Below are 16,432 nucleotides of genomic sequence, written 5' to 3' on the forward strand. Positions count from 1 at the left end.
AAAGGGTACAAGGACCATGGTCATCGTGGGAAATGTCCAAAGGGTCTGTCAGTGATTGCCAATATGTGCATCCACTTTTAGGTTACAGCTGCTTGCCCCTTTCAACTTATCTTTCATTTGGTTGCTATATGAAATAATCAGCAGCAAAGTAACTTACCTGCCATGGACGGAACGCTAAGATATTTGCACAGGTGCCTTGAAGGAAAGGCCCGCCACCTTCCAAGCAGTTCCTTAGATCCTGAAGAGCCAGAGCTGTGGCATAAACTGCTTTGTAGATAGTGTAGGTAAGTCTAAAGTCAAGGATGCTGTTGAGGGGAAGGCTGTCCAGTCTCTCAGCCCCAGTGCAGTTCTTGATTTTGTTGTCCTTGGTCAGGAGATTTTCCCTGTCCAACCACTGACAACTAAAGGCTTCTTCCCAGAACCTTCTCACAAAAGTATCCCCAGGAGTTGCTGACGGGTGGATGCTGGTGAAATACTCTTGAAAGCCCACCATCTCTCCACTGTGGATTGCAAAGCCAATGGTGCCTGGTAGGATGCCAGAATATTTCTCAAAAGGGGCAAGAACAGAAGTTGACCAGGCTTCACTGGCAATCCAGATCTTCTCGGTAATATTCTGCCTTATCATCTCATTCAAGACAGGAATCAGGTACGAAATAGAAGAAAAGATCACAATGGCATTGGCATTCGAGTTTTTGATAAGTGGGCCAATATGAAAAGCATTCTTGTCTGCTCGGCTTATGAGGATGTCCTCGTTGAAGGCCACACAAGCCCCAGCCTTGATTAGCTCTTGCTGTACTATTTGACTGCCCAGTTGTCCATATTCATCATCCGAGGCCAGAATTCCAACCCATGTCCATCCGAAATGTATCACTAACTGGGCCAGCCCACGTGACTGGAAGTCATCACTGGGAATAGTGCGGAAAAAGGAAGGGAACTGGATCCGATCGCTCAGGAGTGGGCTTGATGAAGCATAACTGATCTTTTGTGAAATAAAAACAGACACTTGTTACCATCTGGCAATTTCAATTAAAAGTATTTTCAAATGGTGAGCTGCATACGATATTCTCCAAATTGTTTTTGTATCTTTGGTTTGCTGTTGGCTTTTTATATTCATATATAGTCTTTCATATGCATTTACTAAATTACTTTACTTTAAATACACTTAGATACCACTATGATAAAATAAACAAACTTAAATAGCTTCTAAAGTCTATCATTGACTGAATTAGCAAATCACACAAGTATATTCATTTAAATCGCAGTTTATATTGTACAGCTATTGAGAGACAAAACCCCAGAGAGTTTGCTTCCTGCTTACCTGATTGTGTTCCCTACTCAGGACCTCCATACTAATGGGCAGAGTAATCCAGTATTGGCAACCCACCATAAATAGGGCTGTTCTATCACCACTTCCTACTTGCTCAATATACATGGGTATATGTATGTGTTTATTTAATATGATGTATGTAGGATTTATTTTCATTTACTTAGAATTGTATTATAGTTGTATGCTATTAATAGATTGATTTCAGTGCTTCATATATAATGGATAAAAACGAGATCTATTTGAGATGTATCTTTGTATATTTGGAAGATCTTTCTACTGATGTGTTGCAGTAATGGTATAGACAAATTATTAAAATATGAATTAATTATGGAGGGAGAGGGTGGGACGAGGAGGGTAAAAGCATTGCATGAGGGAGAGAGCAACACAGAGCGGTAGGAGAAGCACAGAGAAAGAAGAACACAGTGTGGTGCGGGGACAGAAGACAGCGGAGACAGAAGCATACAAGATAAAAAGAAGCACATGAAAGGGAGAGCAACACATGGAGCATGGGAAAGCACATTAGGCTGAGAACGGAGTGTGAGGAGGTTTAGATGGAGAAGTACATGAGGGAGAAATACAACGCGCAATTTTGGATATTTGTGGGGAGCAAACAGGAGAGAGAGGGCTGGAAAAGACATGCACTCTGATGGAGTGCTTACCAACAAAAAGTTGAACCAGAGCAGCGAAACAACAGAAGTCAACCACTCAGAAAGATGGTACAGAGGCTATGTTCAACACGAAGAACAAACATAAGCTGGACAAGCTGGGACAATTAAATCAGTTGAATAAGAAGCCAGCAACTGGAAGTGACAATAAAGGTAACCAAGGGTAAGCAATGAATGGGCTGAAAGCCCCTGTTATTTGTTGGTAAGACCAGAATACGTTTTCTGTAACCAGACAGCTTTGGGTGTCTTGTAGGCTGAAGACAAAAGGGGAAAACAAATCAAACTGTCCACTTAGGCATCACAACGTATTTGAATGCATATATGGCAATCCAGGAATGCTTTTTCTTTTAATATGCGCAAAGCCATAACAAGACGGCCACCATTGAATCACCACACATGTGCAGTCATGGACGCTTATCCTTGAGTGTTTTTTCTGATAAATAAAAAGCATTCAGAGATGGCCACCTATACATGCTCATGCATATTGAAGCACCAGCGATCATTTTGCCATTATTATTAAAAGTTGCATTTCCTCTTCCCAGATGTTTTTCAGCCTTTTGTGAATGATACGTTTAAAATAAAACATACACAGTCCACGGAAATATATAAAGAAGTGGCCCAGGAGAAGACAGCAACTGCTGTGCCCTCATAAAAATAATTTAAAATAAAAATAAAAGTGGAGGAATGAAAAGGGAAGGGCTAAGAAGGGATGGAAAAGCAATGGATGATTGCGCAGAAAGTAGCTCGTTGGTGTGAGGATGCTGGACCCTAACACAAGCAGGTGTGCAAAATAACTATTAAAAAGCCAGTGACGCAGGTGACAGCAATGGTGAGGGAGCAACAAAGCAACGGAGAAGTCAGGATAGGCTATTGAGGGTGGCTGTAAGTAGATAGGGAAGAGAATAAGGAAAGCTATGCACTACTACAGTCGCAATTGCGATGTTGGACAGACTGAAGTCTGGCCAACATCGCTCTGGAAATGGAACCGAAAGACCTCCTGTCGTCGGTTCCAGCCCAGCTATAAGCATGTAACTGAACCCTGTTTGGTCGCAATCCTATTCTTTGGTTTGGGAGCATGCATGCTCTCAGAGCAAAGAGCAGGGCTGCAGTACATCAGCCTGCACCAGCCCCCTAGGCCACCATTCGGCGGCCCTGCAACCATGGGGGCCCTGCTGGGTCCCCCAAAGACAGTTTCCCAATGCATTTCTGTGTCAGAAAGTTAGTGGGAAACTGTCATTGTAATTGCTGAAGGCCTTGCGAATGGAGAACTGCCTCTCTGAGCCCTTCGTAAGCCATTCGGAACTCCTGTTTGAAATAATTTCCGACCGACTCCATTAAAAATGGGTCTGTCAGAAATTATTCCAAACAGGAGATTACGATGTGGTAAGAATGGCTCCAACCAACAGTCAGAGCAATTTCTTACTGCATCGTAATCAGGCCCTAAGTGTGTGAAGTCCATAAATAGCACCACATTCACGTCCCAGTGAGGTTGATGTAGTTTATTTAGCACGGCATTAGCATAGACCCCACCCACAACGAAGTCCCAGAGCAACTATCTCAAGCAAATGACCAACAATTCAACCATTAACATTCCGCATTAGCAACCACCCCACCTTCCAGATCTCTACATCGTAGCTTGGATACAGAACACCACAAAGTGCTAAAAGACAAATGAAAAAAAAAGCTTCCTGATGTCAGCAATGGAAGGATACAACTCATCCAATCAAAGCAATGTTGTGGAAGCTATGGTGTAGTGATAGGACTAACGAAAAATAGGGAGAAAAGCCATCAAATTAGAAGTATGGGACTGAGATAGACAAGAAAGCCAGCACATCATAAGCACGGGGCTGGTCAAAAGCCCATTCTATGTATTATTACATTTTTTACAATGTAGGTTAGACTTAAAAAGGTGTTCTTGCTTTGTGTGACATGTTATATATTTCGATTGCAGAACGCGCAAAGTATATGTTTAGTGAGATGCGTGCCAGATAAATATGTTTTGTGTTGAACCACACCCCAGCTACAGAAAAGCTATCTAGTCTTTGATTGCTGAGAATGAGAAACTTGAGCAGCCTCTACATATGTCTGATTTAAGATTTGGTGATTAAGACACACTCTTCAAGACCCCTATATGTTTATACAAGAAAACATCCTATGTGTATGTTTTTGAGCTAATTCCCTTTGGGACACTATTAGGAATTACAAATTGCCTTATGGTTTCTTAAGTGGATGCATTATCATTTTAACTTTTTTGTGTCATACATTTACAGTGGATCTTTTACAAACCTCCAATAAAAATGTCCTATAACAACCCTAACTCAAACTATCCTTGTTGTTCAATCAGAAATTCTCTACTGCTCTTCTAAAACACTCATGAGAATCCACTAGGAATTATGGATCACAAGGAAAAATAGCAAATTCTAGACATCTGCCTGATTTAAGACTGAGAACAACATATTTGTCCAGCCAGACATTTTACTGCCATTGCACAAAAACAATAATGCGAACAATGTGGACACCCTTGCACCATGGTGCAAAGGTGCCTGCGTTGATGCATGGCTGCTAATTGTGCACCAGTGTCTTGTAAATGTTCCAATACTCCCCAGTCTTCTCATAGGATGCTATGCCTAGTTTTTGTTTCGACTGATTGAGTCTGCCCTGCAGTTCCCAACATCTGACATGGTTTTGAGGTGAGGCAGAGACAAAGCTGTTTTCTTTGCATCACCCAACTCCCCACCTCGGCCACCCTGGCACCCCTCATATGGGGTAACTGGGTGGTGGGCCAAGACTACCAGTAACCACGAGGGCTTTGCGAACCCCCCTGCATGCCCGCCCATGTAGAGCCGCAAGCAGGAAAAACCTTGGCTGGAAAAAAATGCAGTGGCCGGAAAAACACAGTGGCCAGAAAGGAAGACTGCCAAGGCCCGGCATAGGCTTCACAAGACGAGCAGAAGCAGTGACAAGGCAGGTAAAGCTCAGTCAGTGGCATCTCCCACTTGAGGTGGAAGCGGCCGACGTCAAGCCGGTGCAGCTGTCTCAGCGAGGAACCAGCAATCCCCACAACCCACACCCGGAATCCAACTGCTGCTCCGCTTCTCCCTGCACCTTAGCCCTCCCTGCCAGCCTGAAAACAGAGTACTCGTGAGTCTTGTGTCGAGTCCCATGCAGCTTCTAGAAAGCAGCACAACAATTCTTACCACAAGCTGCTAAGAGTGTATTCAGAGTGATTGAGTGTGTTTGAGCAGGGAAAGCACTCCCAGCAGGAGCAAGAAAAAGGCACAGAGCAGCAGCAACAGTTTCCAACATAAGCTGCTAAAGTGATTGAGCATGGAAAAGCATTCTCAGCAGGAGAAAACAAAAGAACAGAGCAGTAGCGAGGGAGGGGTGAGGTAAAGGTGACAAACAACATGTGCAGCAAGATTGCAAAGTCTTGAGGTGAGGCGTAGAGTTGCAGATTTCCCACTTGGCGCAGAAGCTGTCAGCATAAGGCCGGTGCAGCTTGCCCTTAGTGGGGGGGCCCTGTCCAGCACATGCTTTTCCCTCCTCACCCTCTACCAAAAAAACGAAAACATAATACCGGACCATCAACACCAGCTAACCTTAAATCAGGAGAAAACTGACATTAACCCACTAAGAATACCCTGAACATGGGCAATAAACAAAAGAATGAGATCAGGAAGGATAAGACAGTTGCCTGGGCAGAAGATTTCCAACCAGAAACATTTATGTAAAAAAATAAAACAAACAATAAAAGTCTGACAAGAAAGGCTAGTGTCATCCAACGGAGCCAACTTATATCACCAATTCTAATCATGCTTGGTAAACCAAATACAAGTTCAAAATTCCACTTCCTACAAGTCCCAGTAGCTGCAATTTACTAAATGCAAGGAAACATGACAGGTTTCTTAACACCCCTGCCCACACAGAAAGTAAATCCCCAAGTGAAACAACCTCACTCGAAATTCACTGCATCAAACAATACTTTGTGCAAGGGAATCAGCTACGGGACCAAGCAGACCGAGGGTTATGGTATCCCACTGATAGAAAAGGGGGATACTGAGGTATCTAGCAAAATACTCTACAACCTAATAACAACAGAGCCCCCCGGGGTAAATCTGAAAGAAACAACGCAGAAGAGGAAGAAAAACCTATTGACTCATCAGCAAAGAAAACTGAAAGTGGGATACTGGAAAACAGAAAACGATAAAAACCCAATAACTTTGACTAAATTAAACAGGGCAAAAAACATACATTCCACGCTAAGAACAATAACAACACTGGAAAAACCTCAGATGTTAAATACCTGTTGCTATGTTACAAATGGACGACAGAGAAAAAACTTGACTGAGATCTTTCCCTCTTTCAGGTAACGAGGAACACCTGCAGGCAGTGAACGAAAAAACGATCATTCATGAATATGTAACCAAAAGACTGGCAATTTCAATCGAGGACACAGCATCAACAAAGGTTGATATGGTATCACTCAATATTTGACCCATCTCTAGCATACCTGCCCAAATATTGATTTACCCTGAGATGGAGCCCTAACACCCATATATGGAAACAACTAACTTAAAGCAAAATGATAGTACTAGAAAAAAGCAAGAAAAGAAGGAAAGCACTTAGCAGAACACATGTTCAGCTAGCCTGGCCTCTTCATTTCATTATTACATACCCTTCAAGCCTCAACAAGGGGAATGGTAATGCAATCAGACAAACTAGATCTACAAATAGACCTAATAAGTATAGTGGTAAGCACATTTCAGGAATTAACACCAAACTTGAAAAACTCACCAACTTAGTAACAAAGGTACAAGCGACTCACGCCTCAAAACAAGCAACTTGCCACTGTGGGCAAATCAAAGATCAGCTAAGTTCCCTACGAGACATTTTAGAAGAAATAAGAAGTATTAAAAAGCACACCTAGTGAGCAAAAAGCACACCTAGTGAACATTTCAATGGCCAACAACTGCCAACCACAAAAGGACAATAAAGACAATGAAAACCGGTAAAAAGAAATTATACGAACCCTGTGAGGTAGGAAATACAAGGAAATGGAAATCCAACCAATCATATGTACCCACAGAAGGAGTAATAAAAATCCATTGCAGTAAAAACAATTGAATACAGCACATACGAATGATGAACACTCGTTAACAACAGGTGTAAACACACACATGACCCAAAAAAGACAAGGCAAAGGAAAAGTGGCAGGAAAATGAGGAAAGGAATAAGTCAAGTAACAAACCAGAATGGATTAAGAAAATATCCCATTTTTAAAAAAAACTCAAAATAATATAGCGGAACTTAGCTCGCTTGACGCACAAGATGACAGCATAGTAGATGGTGTGGAAACAGCCAAGTGAGGTATGGAGGAAGCAGATGTTTTAGAAAAATCATGTATAAACAGCCCCACATCACAATCTCTGTCAAAAAGAACATTGGACAGTACAACAACAACAGGCAATACCATTGATGACTGAAAAGTGGCAATGAAAGAAACACGACTATTAATAAGCAAAAAGGCACCCAGCTGTGGAATACAATCTAATCCAAAAATGCAACATCAAAACTCACAAAACTGTGCCAACCACTGCGGTGGTTTAGGTAATTGCTTCAGAAGCAGGGAAGATATAATATTAAGCAACACCCAAGACAACCACTCAGTACGTCCGGCCAATAAAACCCCCAACATACAGCTATATGGAGATTGCCTGTGGTGACCAGGAATTAAACAGACAAAAAATCACAAGGTCAGCCTAAACTCCACCCCAGGAGAAAGAACGCAAACAGATCTACGCCACAAACAAATCTTTGAGAGGTGATACAAACTCATCAAAAACAAACTTCACTAGAAAGCGTCTGGTGCACTCACCTGATCAGGAACACCCCCCCAAACAACAAGGACAAATAACAAATCATCTTCAACCCACTATATATCTCACGAGGCCAAAATGACATTCTTAAAAGGGGGAAAATATTAAAATTGACAGCCAAAATTCCAGGACTGACACACATAGAATTTATAGATTTGTTATCAGTGAAATTCTTACCCAACAAGGACGTTAAATGGCCAGAACACACTTTAACTACATGACAGACTAAAGACATAGTACAACTGATATTGAACCACAAACAATATTTTGAAATTTGGGGCCTAAAACTAACAAAACAAATGAAGAAGTGCTACCTCCAACCCCAAATGGTAGAAGCTCACCACCAAAAACCACAACCCCCAACAAAACTACTGGGAAAAACTCAGGTCTACTCGGTCCTGAAGAACACGCGGGGAAGTAGCCCAAACCCAGCTCCAAAGAAGAGTAACTTTGACATGCAAACTGACTCTAACCAAACACAGTGAAACTGGCTTGCCACTACACTAAACGCGCACAAGGTAGAATGACCCAGGGAGATCACACAAAGGAAGACGAAGAAAGACGATCTACATCTCTTTCTCATGAAACATAGCGGGAGCAAAATAATTGTTAGAGGTCGCCACACTGTCCCAAGATTGAGAAGTATATGATATATTAGCATAGTATTCCAAGAGACATGGGCCTTTTTTAACTTGCCTTTGGAAGGTTACATTCACTACTTCGTAGAAGCAAAAAATAAAGCAGGGCAATGGCAGCCCAAAATGAGGATTGGCAGTCTATGTGTCTACATCACTCTACATCAAATCCAAATTACTCAAATCTCCAGATCCTAGCCTGCAATCAATTAAACTCATGAAAAGGATGAACTGCAAATTTAGAACAGCACTACTGATCAATGTATACATACACCCATGTTCCAACAAGGAAAAAACACTAAACTTGTACTAAAAACAGAGGTAAGAAATGTGTATCCTCTCTGGGACATAATCCTAACAGGCGACTTTAATGCCAATCTGATCCACACACCGGATGAGGTTGAAAAACTGATGTCAGACAACATATACTCTGACGTGCCATCGGAATACCTACATTTGACATACTGTCCAGATCGTACAGGCTGAGCATTTGTGACAATGTTAGAGTATCTGGGAAGGTGGGTTATTAATGGGGAACAATGGAGGATTCTCCCCAAAATTCCCATTCCAAAGAACTAGTGCCCAATCAATACTGGACTATACAATCATCTTGCTATCTCTGATGCCTCACTTAGTTCAATTTTCAATCAACTTTTCGACTCTGAGTGATCATAGCCACCAGCATATATATTTTGGGATAAACTCCACAAGACATATGAACATTCTGGTACTGGAAGGCAACGTATTCACAACCGTAAACACAACAAACTTAAAACTCCTGAGATGGACCAATGCATAACTACAAGAGCTAAATTGCATGATTACGGCCCTATCAATAACCAACTGCAATAACAGGGAAGGAAAATAATGCTCATTCATGTAAAATGAAAACATTAAACAAGAATTAAGAAAGGCCGTCAGGAACACCAAAACCACAGACACAGATCAACTAGAAGGGAAAAAGTAAGCCAGCTGTGAAAGGAGTACAAAAAAACTACACTGGGAAGAAAAAAATAACACAGTACGAAGCAAACTGGACAAAATTAGTATTCAATGCTGAACAAACCAATATTTGTGTTTTCTGGGGCTTAGTAAACAATCTGAGCAGGCCAATGAAAATTCTAAATACCTCGAGCGTTCAAAAGGAAGTCTGGGCAGAGTTCGTGACCAGAACATTTGAAGGGAGGATTCTGTCAAAATCATCGCCATCGCTGCAAACTGAACAACCACCTAATAATGGAAATGATACATGAATAATGACAAAAGCAACATCAGGCTCAGTGAGAAAACCCCTTCTCTCATAGAAAAAGTCCACATTTACAAATTTTTCATTGAAGACACCATCAACACAATAAAGAGAGGAAAAAGCGAAGGGGCACCTGGACCAAATGGCATGCCCCAATCCATCTTCAAAGGAGATGCACAAGTTTGGGGGGCTAATCTCTCTACATTATTCAATTAAGTAGAACTAATAGGCAGCACTCCACCTAGCTAGCTAGGTTCAATAATAAACCCAATTTATAAAGAGGGAGACCAAACAAACCCGACAAATTACAGACTCATCACAATACTCAATGTCAAAGCAAAATACTATGCATCAATGATCCTGGTAGACTTGACCAAGTGGTCAGATAAGCTAAACCTGATCCCAGATTTAGGAAAGGGACGGAACAACAATACACATGTTAACAGTCTCACAAATCACCATGGAAAAGTGAACCATAAAGATGACACCTTTGCTACATAGATCTAAAGGCAGCCTTTGACTAAGTAGACCAACACAAGCTGTAGAAAAATCGGTTTGGAATATCCCAGAAAACATATTGTGAGGAATAATGCTACTCTATAGCTACACCTGGGTAAGAGTCAAATTGGGCGATGACACTAGGGTCTCAAGAAAGATCCTAACTAATAGTTGTTTGAAACAAGGATTCATGCTTTCTCCCCATCTTTTTAACCTGTTCATGTCTGATTTAGCACAAATGCTCAACTGGACAAATTCTCATCCGCCCTGACGGGGCTCATTAACCTTGTCACATATTTCATATGCCGATGATGTGGTATTAATGAGCCTAACACAAGTCGGCCTCCAGAGGCCGCTAACAGAAATGCAGGATTATGTCACAATCAATAAACTGGAAATCTGCACAATAAGTCTAAAACCATGCTGATCCAAAACTGATCAGGCTGAACGGTAAGATGCTGGCGGAAGTCCCAAGTTAGAAATACTTAGGATACTATTGTTTAGGAGTCTACCTAGATAATAGATTCGATCAACTAGAACATCGGAAATGCATGAAAAAAGGGCTGGTGCACTAGCATTGGCCTTTAGCACACTTGCAAAAAAACCTTGAATGCCCGTCTTTTAAACCACTGCTCTCCATGAAAGCTGCAAGGCTCTTGCCAACACTTTCATATGGTAGTGTCACCCAATATGGAAAAGCCTCAACACTTGTAAACAAGCTACTTGTTACCACCTGTAAACCAACCTTCCAGCTACCAAAAAGAGCTTCACCAGCACAGGTATGGCTGGAATTTGGACTAATTAACAAATCATTAGGAAGGATGATCTCCACCATGAAAAGCTGCAACAAAATAAAACTTAACCTAGAACGCTCACTAATCACTAAAGCACTTTGGACAGAAGTGGAAAAAGAAAACAAATCCTCATACAATAAATATCTATACAAACCTCTCCCAACCACCAAGACGGGAGATCTGTATGTAAAAAACATGTCTTTCTCAGCTTTTAGACATATTACCAACAAAATTACAAGACTTCAATCGCTGGTAGAAGATAAAAATATGTTTAGCCAGTGTACACATGCATGGATGATAATCAACACCTATGACTCTCTAAAACAAGCAACTTACCTAAACCTTACATTTTCTGTATTTTTAAAGAAACGACTGATGGCACTTTAATTCAGTGAGCTACCAACAATCGTGATCCAACCTAGTTGGAAATACAACAGTCCCATAGTATGCAGATTCCGTGGACAAAAAAAGAGGACTTTATCCATCTAATTTGTAATTGTTCATACTTCTGTCAAGCACACTTCACCTCATTGAGGCCGGTTTTCAGATCGAGAAAGATCAGGACGTGCAAATCTGTCATCATTCAGTGCCTCAACCCATTGGATCCCCAACTGAATTGTAAGCTGTTAAAAGTTTTTAAAGCTTTGTGAACTTGCCCTGAAAACATGGCCTAGACTACCCCCCCCCCCCCCCCCCAGCACAATCAATATCGCAAATGGAACATCCGTACCACATTTAATTGTAATTTTAACTTTTTTAAATTTCTTTTAACTGTCATATCAGGAAGGTTATTTGTACTGTATGGATTTATACTTATATATTTCAAATGTTATATGTAATATTTTTATGATTTTAATTAACCAAACAATAAAAGTTTACTTACTTGTAAATATGGTGCATTCCTGCCCTTTCGAATTAGTGTAGTGCAGCCAGGGCCGGACTGCGAACCACAACCAGCCCTGGCAAAGTGCTCGGCTGGCCCCCCTCCCCACTGGAGGGGGGAGGAGGGGGAGAGGGTTGGAGCTGCCGCCGAGCTCTTTGCCGGGGCCGGGTTTCGGACAATTTTGGTACAGGGCCGATTTTGCAGCTAGGCTGCAAAATCGGCCCTGTAACAAAAACGGCCCCCAGGGGCCCAAAACCGGCCCCCACCCTTGCGGTACCGGGGGATTGCCCGGTGCCCGCTATGGCCAGTCCGGCCCTGAGTGCAGCGCAGCAAAATAACTTGCCGCGTTGCCCTACACCAATTCTCTGTAAATATGCCCCTTTGTGTTGTAGTCAACATTTATGAGTTAGTATTGCTCCCGTCTTACTGGTCAATATTAGTGTTGTTGTCTTACCTGGGGGTGTCTATATAGACCCAGGATGAGCGCAAGAACAATCGAGCGTGTGGATCCAGAATCCCCTATGATGGCCGCTGGTGCTAAGCTTCTGCCACACTGGTAGTTTGGAGTTGACAACTCTTGTCCTGAAAGCATCCATAGGGTTCCCTTGAGTGATTGCTTGAACGTTGCACATGAGTCGTAGATCTGGAATCCCAGAGTGATGTTGGGTAACAGAGTTGGACTGTTGTTAATTTCTTTAATCGCAAATACCATAGCCTGTACCAACTGGTAATTCTGCAATCCAAAACTGGAAGAGACAAAGACAGTCTCAATTGAGACACATACATAATCCATTTTTTTAATGGCATCTTGCCATCAATTAGCGAATAGCAATTAACAAGGGAAAAGGAAATTGATTTATTTTGTGGCTTCATTAATTGAGTTTTATACTTCTTTTTTTAGTGGATCTATTGTAGTGAAATATACTAAACATTACATTAGTTATTTTCTAATTTCATGATATTCAATTTACTTGAAACGTTTTAGTTTCAACTTCAGGCAGAAGAATCCCTCACATTTCTACTATCTGTATTACTGAAACAACATTTAATATGCCTAGCTAAAGCCCAATTGTCACTAAATCATGAGTGTTCCTACCTCTTCAATGTAAATTAGAGATTAGAAAGACCTCTACACATTGCTTAGACTATGTTTCCCCCTGGGTTGTTTCTGGGTTGTTAAAGAGCATCAGTCAAATTAGACTTCACTCAGACTGAGAGATCAGTGATTTCTTATATTGTCATGGCTTAATATTTCCAAAGCCTACTGTTCACAAGCCTTCCCTTCAGAAAAAAAGAGATTTAAATTAAATAAAAAAATACAACTGTATTTAACAAATAGCATAATGGAATTCCAGGGCTGTCTTACCTGTAGCATCTATGGACTGCATCGCTCCCCGTAGTCCTGATTTGGGGCAGGCTAAAAGGGCTGAAAAGATGTTCACCATGGACTTTGGAAAATGTTCCTGCCATTCAGAAACCAAGTTCAAAGAGACTTAGGAAAATGACAACTGCACTAGATAAGGATCCTTGAACTCCAGGACTGATTCAGTACCATTAGATGCAGTGCACACCTGTCAGCATGGGCCCCCTCCAGCTGGTTGCAATTAGAGGAAAGTCCATGGGTTTGTGGAAGATCCAGGAACTGCTAAACTCAGACCTGACATTTAATAGTGCTGATGATTGGTTTGCTTCTGGAGTAAGGTAAACTAGTGGTCTCACAGAATCATTCTAAGGCAGAACACAATCAGTCATACTATCTTGGATTCAGATGCTCTGCTGCTCTTATATATATATGTTCTGGAGAGGAGAAATGACCATGATTTGTCTGTCATGGGATTTTCTCTGATATAAACAGAATGTCTCGGCACATGCAGTGGGTCCCCGGGAACGGTTTTTTAAAACAAATATTTTTTCTTTTGAAAGTGATATTAAGAGGCACATTTTTTTAATTTGGTTCATTTACATACAATTAGCTAAATTGAAAGAAAAGTGCACTTGGATGAAAATGCTACAATATTAAAACCATTTAATAAAAACAAAAAACAAATGGTAAAAAACCTCCCAAAGGAGGGGCACTAACAGTTAAGTGTACCAAAATTAGAACTGCTCTCTCCAGGCTGCCTGACATTCCCATTATTGTCCCTCTACAGGTCCTTCTAGTGAGAAGTTGGCCTGGCATATGCTGTCCACTATTCTAGTGGGCACCTTGCACCTGTCCAAACAACCCTTATTGGTGGTAGGTTTAAAGACAACCTATATAGAAAGCTATCCTAGTGGTAGCTGTGTAGAGCAGCCTTCAGGCTAAGTCTTGAAGGAATGTAAAGCAGCTTGTTTTACCAGTCTAAAATCTCATGAATGACCAAATGAAAGGAGAACCACACCAGGTATATATATAAAATATATGTATTTATTCTAAACACATCCCTCTAGTCTCTTTATGAGGCTAGAGGCAAACGTACATTCAGTAAACTTATTTAGCACACAGTAAATTAGCACAATATACATTGAGCCCTAGGGGGTGTACCAAAACATATATAAAGAGAGTGGTATAAGAACCATGCCTGACATAGATACAAGGCCTAGAGCCTTTAGAACCGCTGGGGCCACCAGGAACCACCCAAGGTAGTGACACAGGGGACCCACGGGGACGCGTGCAGTGTCTAAACACAGCCACAAATCATCATTAACTTCTATGGGGAAAGTCACGGATGGAATTTGAAAGATTAAGGACACTTAGAAGAGGACTTGGAGCAAACCCCTTTAGAACTAAGAGGTTCTAGAGTCAACACCCACAGGAGCACTGGAGTACTCGAGTTACCTCACCCAGGGAAGCCGGGTGCATAGGTGTGTTTTTGTGTCGGGTTTCGTCATCGATTTCAATGGAGAGCTGCTGAAAAATGCTGCAGGCTGTTAAGTACGAATTGTCCGGGTGGATCCAGGGTGGATCAGAGATGTGAAGAACCTGAAGGCAGAGGGGACAGAGTCTGGGTCACTTGCCAGTGACCAGGAAGGCGATGAGTAGATGCTCAACGATGTCGGGTGATTTCAGGTGAAGAAGGTGAAGCTTGACTCTTCAGCCATGAGGACCAGAAAGTGTTCAGGATGATCAGGAGCCGGATTTGCAGGGACGTGTTTTTGAATCCTCCGCAGTCTGAGAAGGACACTCGACCTTCTCCCAGCATCAGCCAGAAGGGCCCTGGTCCATGCCTTGGTTACATCTAGGCTGGACTATGGGAATGCCCTATACCTGGGAGCTAACGCGAGTTGCATCCTAATACTGCAGCATATCCAGAACGCAGACGCGCGTCTGCTGCTGCAGCTGCCCAGGAGATCCTCCTCAAAAAGGGCCTTGGAGACATTGTATTGGCTCCCCATCAGGGAACATATCAAGTTCAAAGCACTCCGTGTCAGTCACAGGATCGTTCATGGTAAGGGTCCAGGCTTTCTGTGCAACCTGCTTCTCCCGTACAAGCCCACCCGGCTCCTGCGCTCTATGGGTGCTGGCCTGCTCTCGGTCCCTAGAATCAATAGGGCAAGAATGGGAGGGAGATCCTTCCGCTCCTTAGCCTTACGGAGATGGAACACCCTCCCACTCAGGCTTCGTGTGGAGCCCTCGGAGGTGGTGTTCCGGAAGGAGCTGAAAACTTTCCTGTTCCCTTAGCCTTCATTTTTGTCGGCGCAGGGCTATCTCTATGCTATTTCTATCTGCTCAGGGTGCTTCTCAGTCCTTTGATAGCACGGGGACACACTGGCAAGTGTAACCAGGCGCATTAGAAACTCAGAATTATTATTATTATTATTTGAGCTGTCCCACAAAGCATGTCGAGTGCTGCAGAGTCAGTTTCTGGATTGGACCCAACCAGACTTGGCAACAGCAACCCATGCAGAAAGCAAAGATTGGCTTCGGTGCAGACCAGGAGGGGCTGATGGGCTCACCCCTTGGTGGGGAGTCAGGGCACATCGGGAGCAACCAGGGAAGCCCAAAGGAAAGAAGAGTTACCTTCGTGGGGACTCACCAGTTGACGGACCAGGGCTCGCGAAGGGACCTCGAGCAGAAATGCTAGAAGCGGGTTCACGGAACACTTGTGGAGTGTAGGCCCACTATCTTCGGTGCAGATGGTGCTCGGGGATTGGACTACAAGTAGCCAATGCACAACTTCAGGAAAGCTTGGGAGGTTGATGCACTTGCAAATGTACACGTGTCCAGGAGTTCCGGTCCCATGTCACTCTTGAGGGCTGCGGGTCTCAGCTTTGCTGGGATCTCGTGTCGGCCTCTGAGAAGTCTGGAAGTCTGTGTCCTGAGTCACAAATGCTTTGGGGTCTGGTGGGAGCCTCGGGAATGCAGACCGGCAAGATGCTTCTTTGGTGCCTGTTTAAACAGGGGAGTCCCTCCTTGAACCCAAGAGAGATTCTTCCATCTTCTAGTCGATTTAGAATGTCGAAGTTCCAGGATATATGTTGCAGAGGTGTAATCTGAAGTCCTAAGGACTGGGGTCCCATACTTATAC

General features: G+C 42.6%; 1 protein-coding gene across 1 annotated transcript in view; it reads right to left on the reverse strand.

Annotated features, from left to right (window-relative positions):
- LOC144797876 (extracellular calcium-sensing receptor-like) overlaps window positions 1–16,432 on the reverse strand; it is a 121,852-nt gene that overhangs the window by 57,753 nt on the left and 47,667 nt on the right. Inside the window, exons 2-3 of the mRNA XM_078668678.1 lie at window positions 12,379–12,670; window positions 158–979 (exon numbers count right to left, since the gene is read on the reverse strand). Of these exons, the coding sequence (XP_078524804.1) occupies window positions 158–979; window positions 12,379–12,670 (1,114 nt within the window). The remainder of the gene's footprint in view (window positions 1–157; window positions 980–12,378; window positions 12,671–16,432) is intronic.

Source organism: Lissotriton helveticus, chromosome 12 (genome assembly GCF_964261635.1).
Source record: "Lissotriton helveticus chromosome 12, aLisHel1.1, whole genome shotgun sequence".
In the NCBI taxonomy this organism is placed as follows: domain Eukaryota; kingdom Metazoa; phylum Chordata; class Amphibia; order Caudata; family Salamandridae; genus Lissotriton; species Lissotriton helveticus.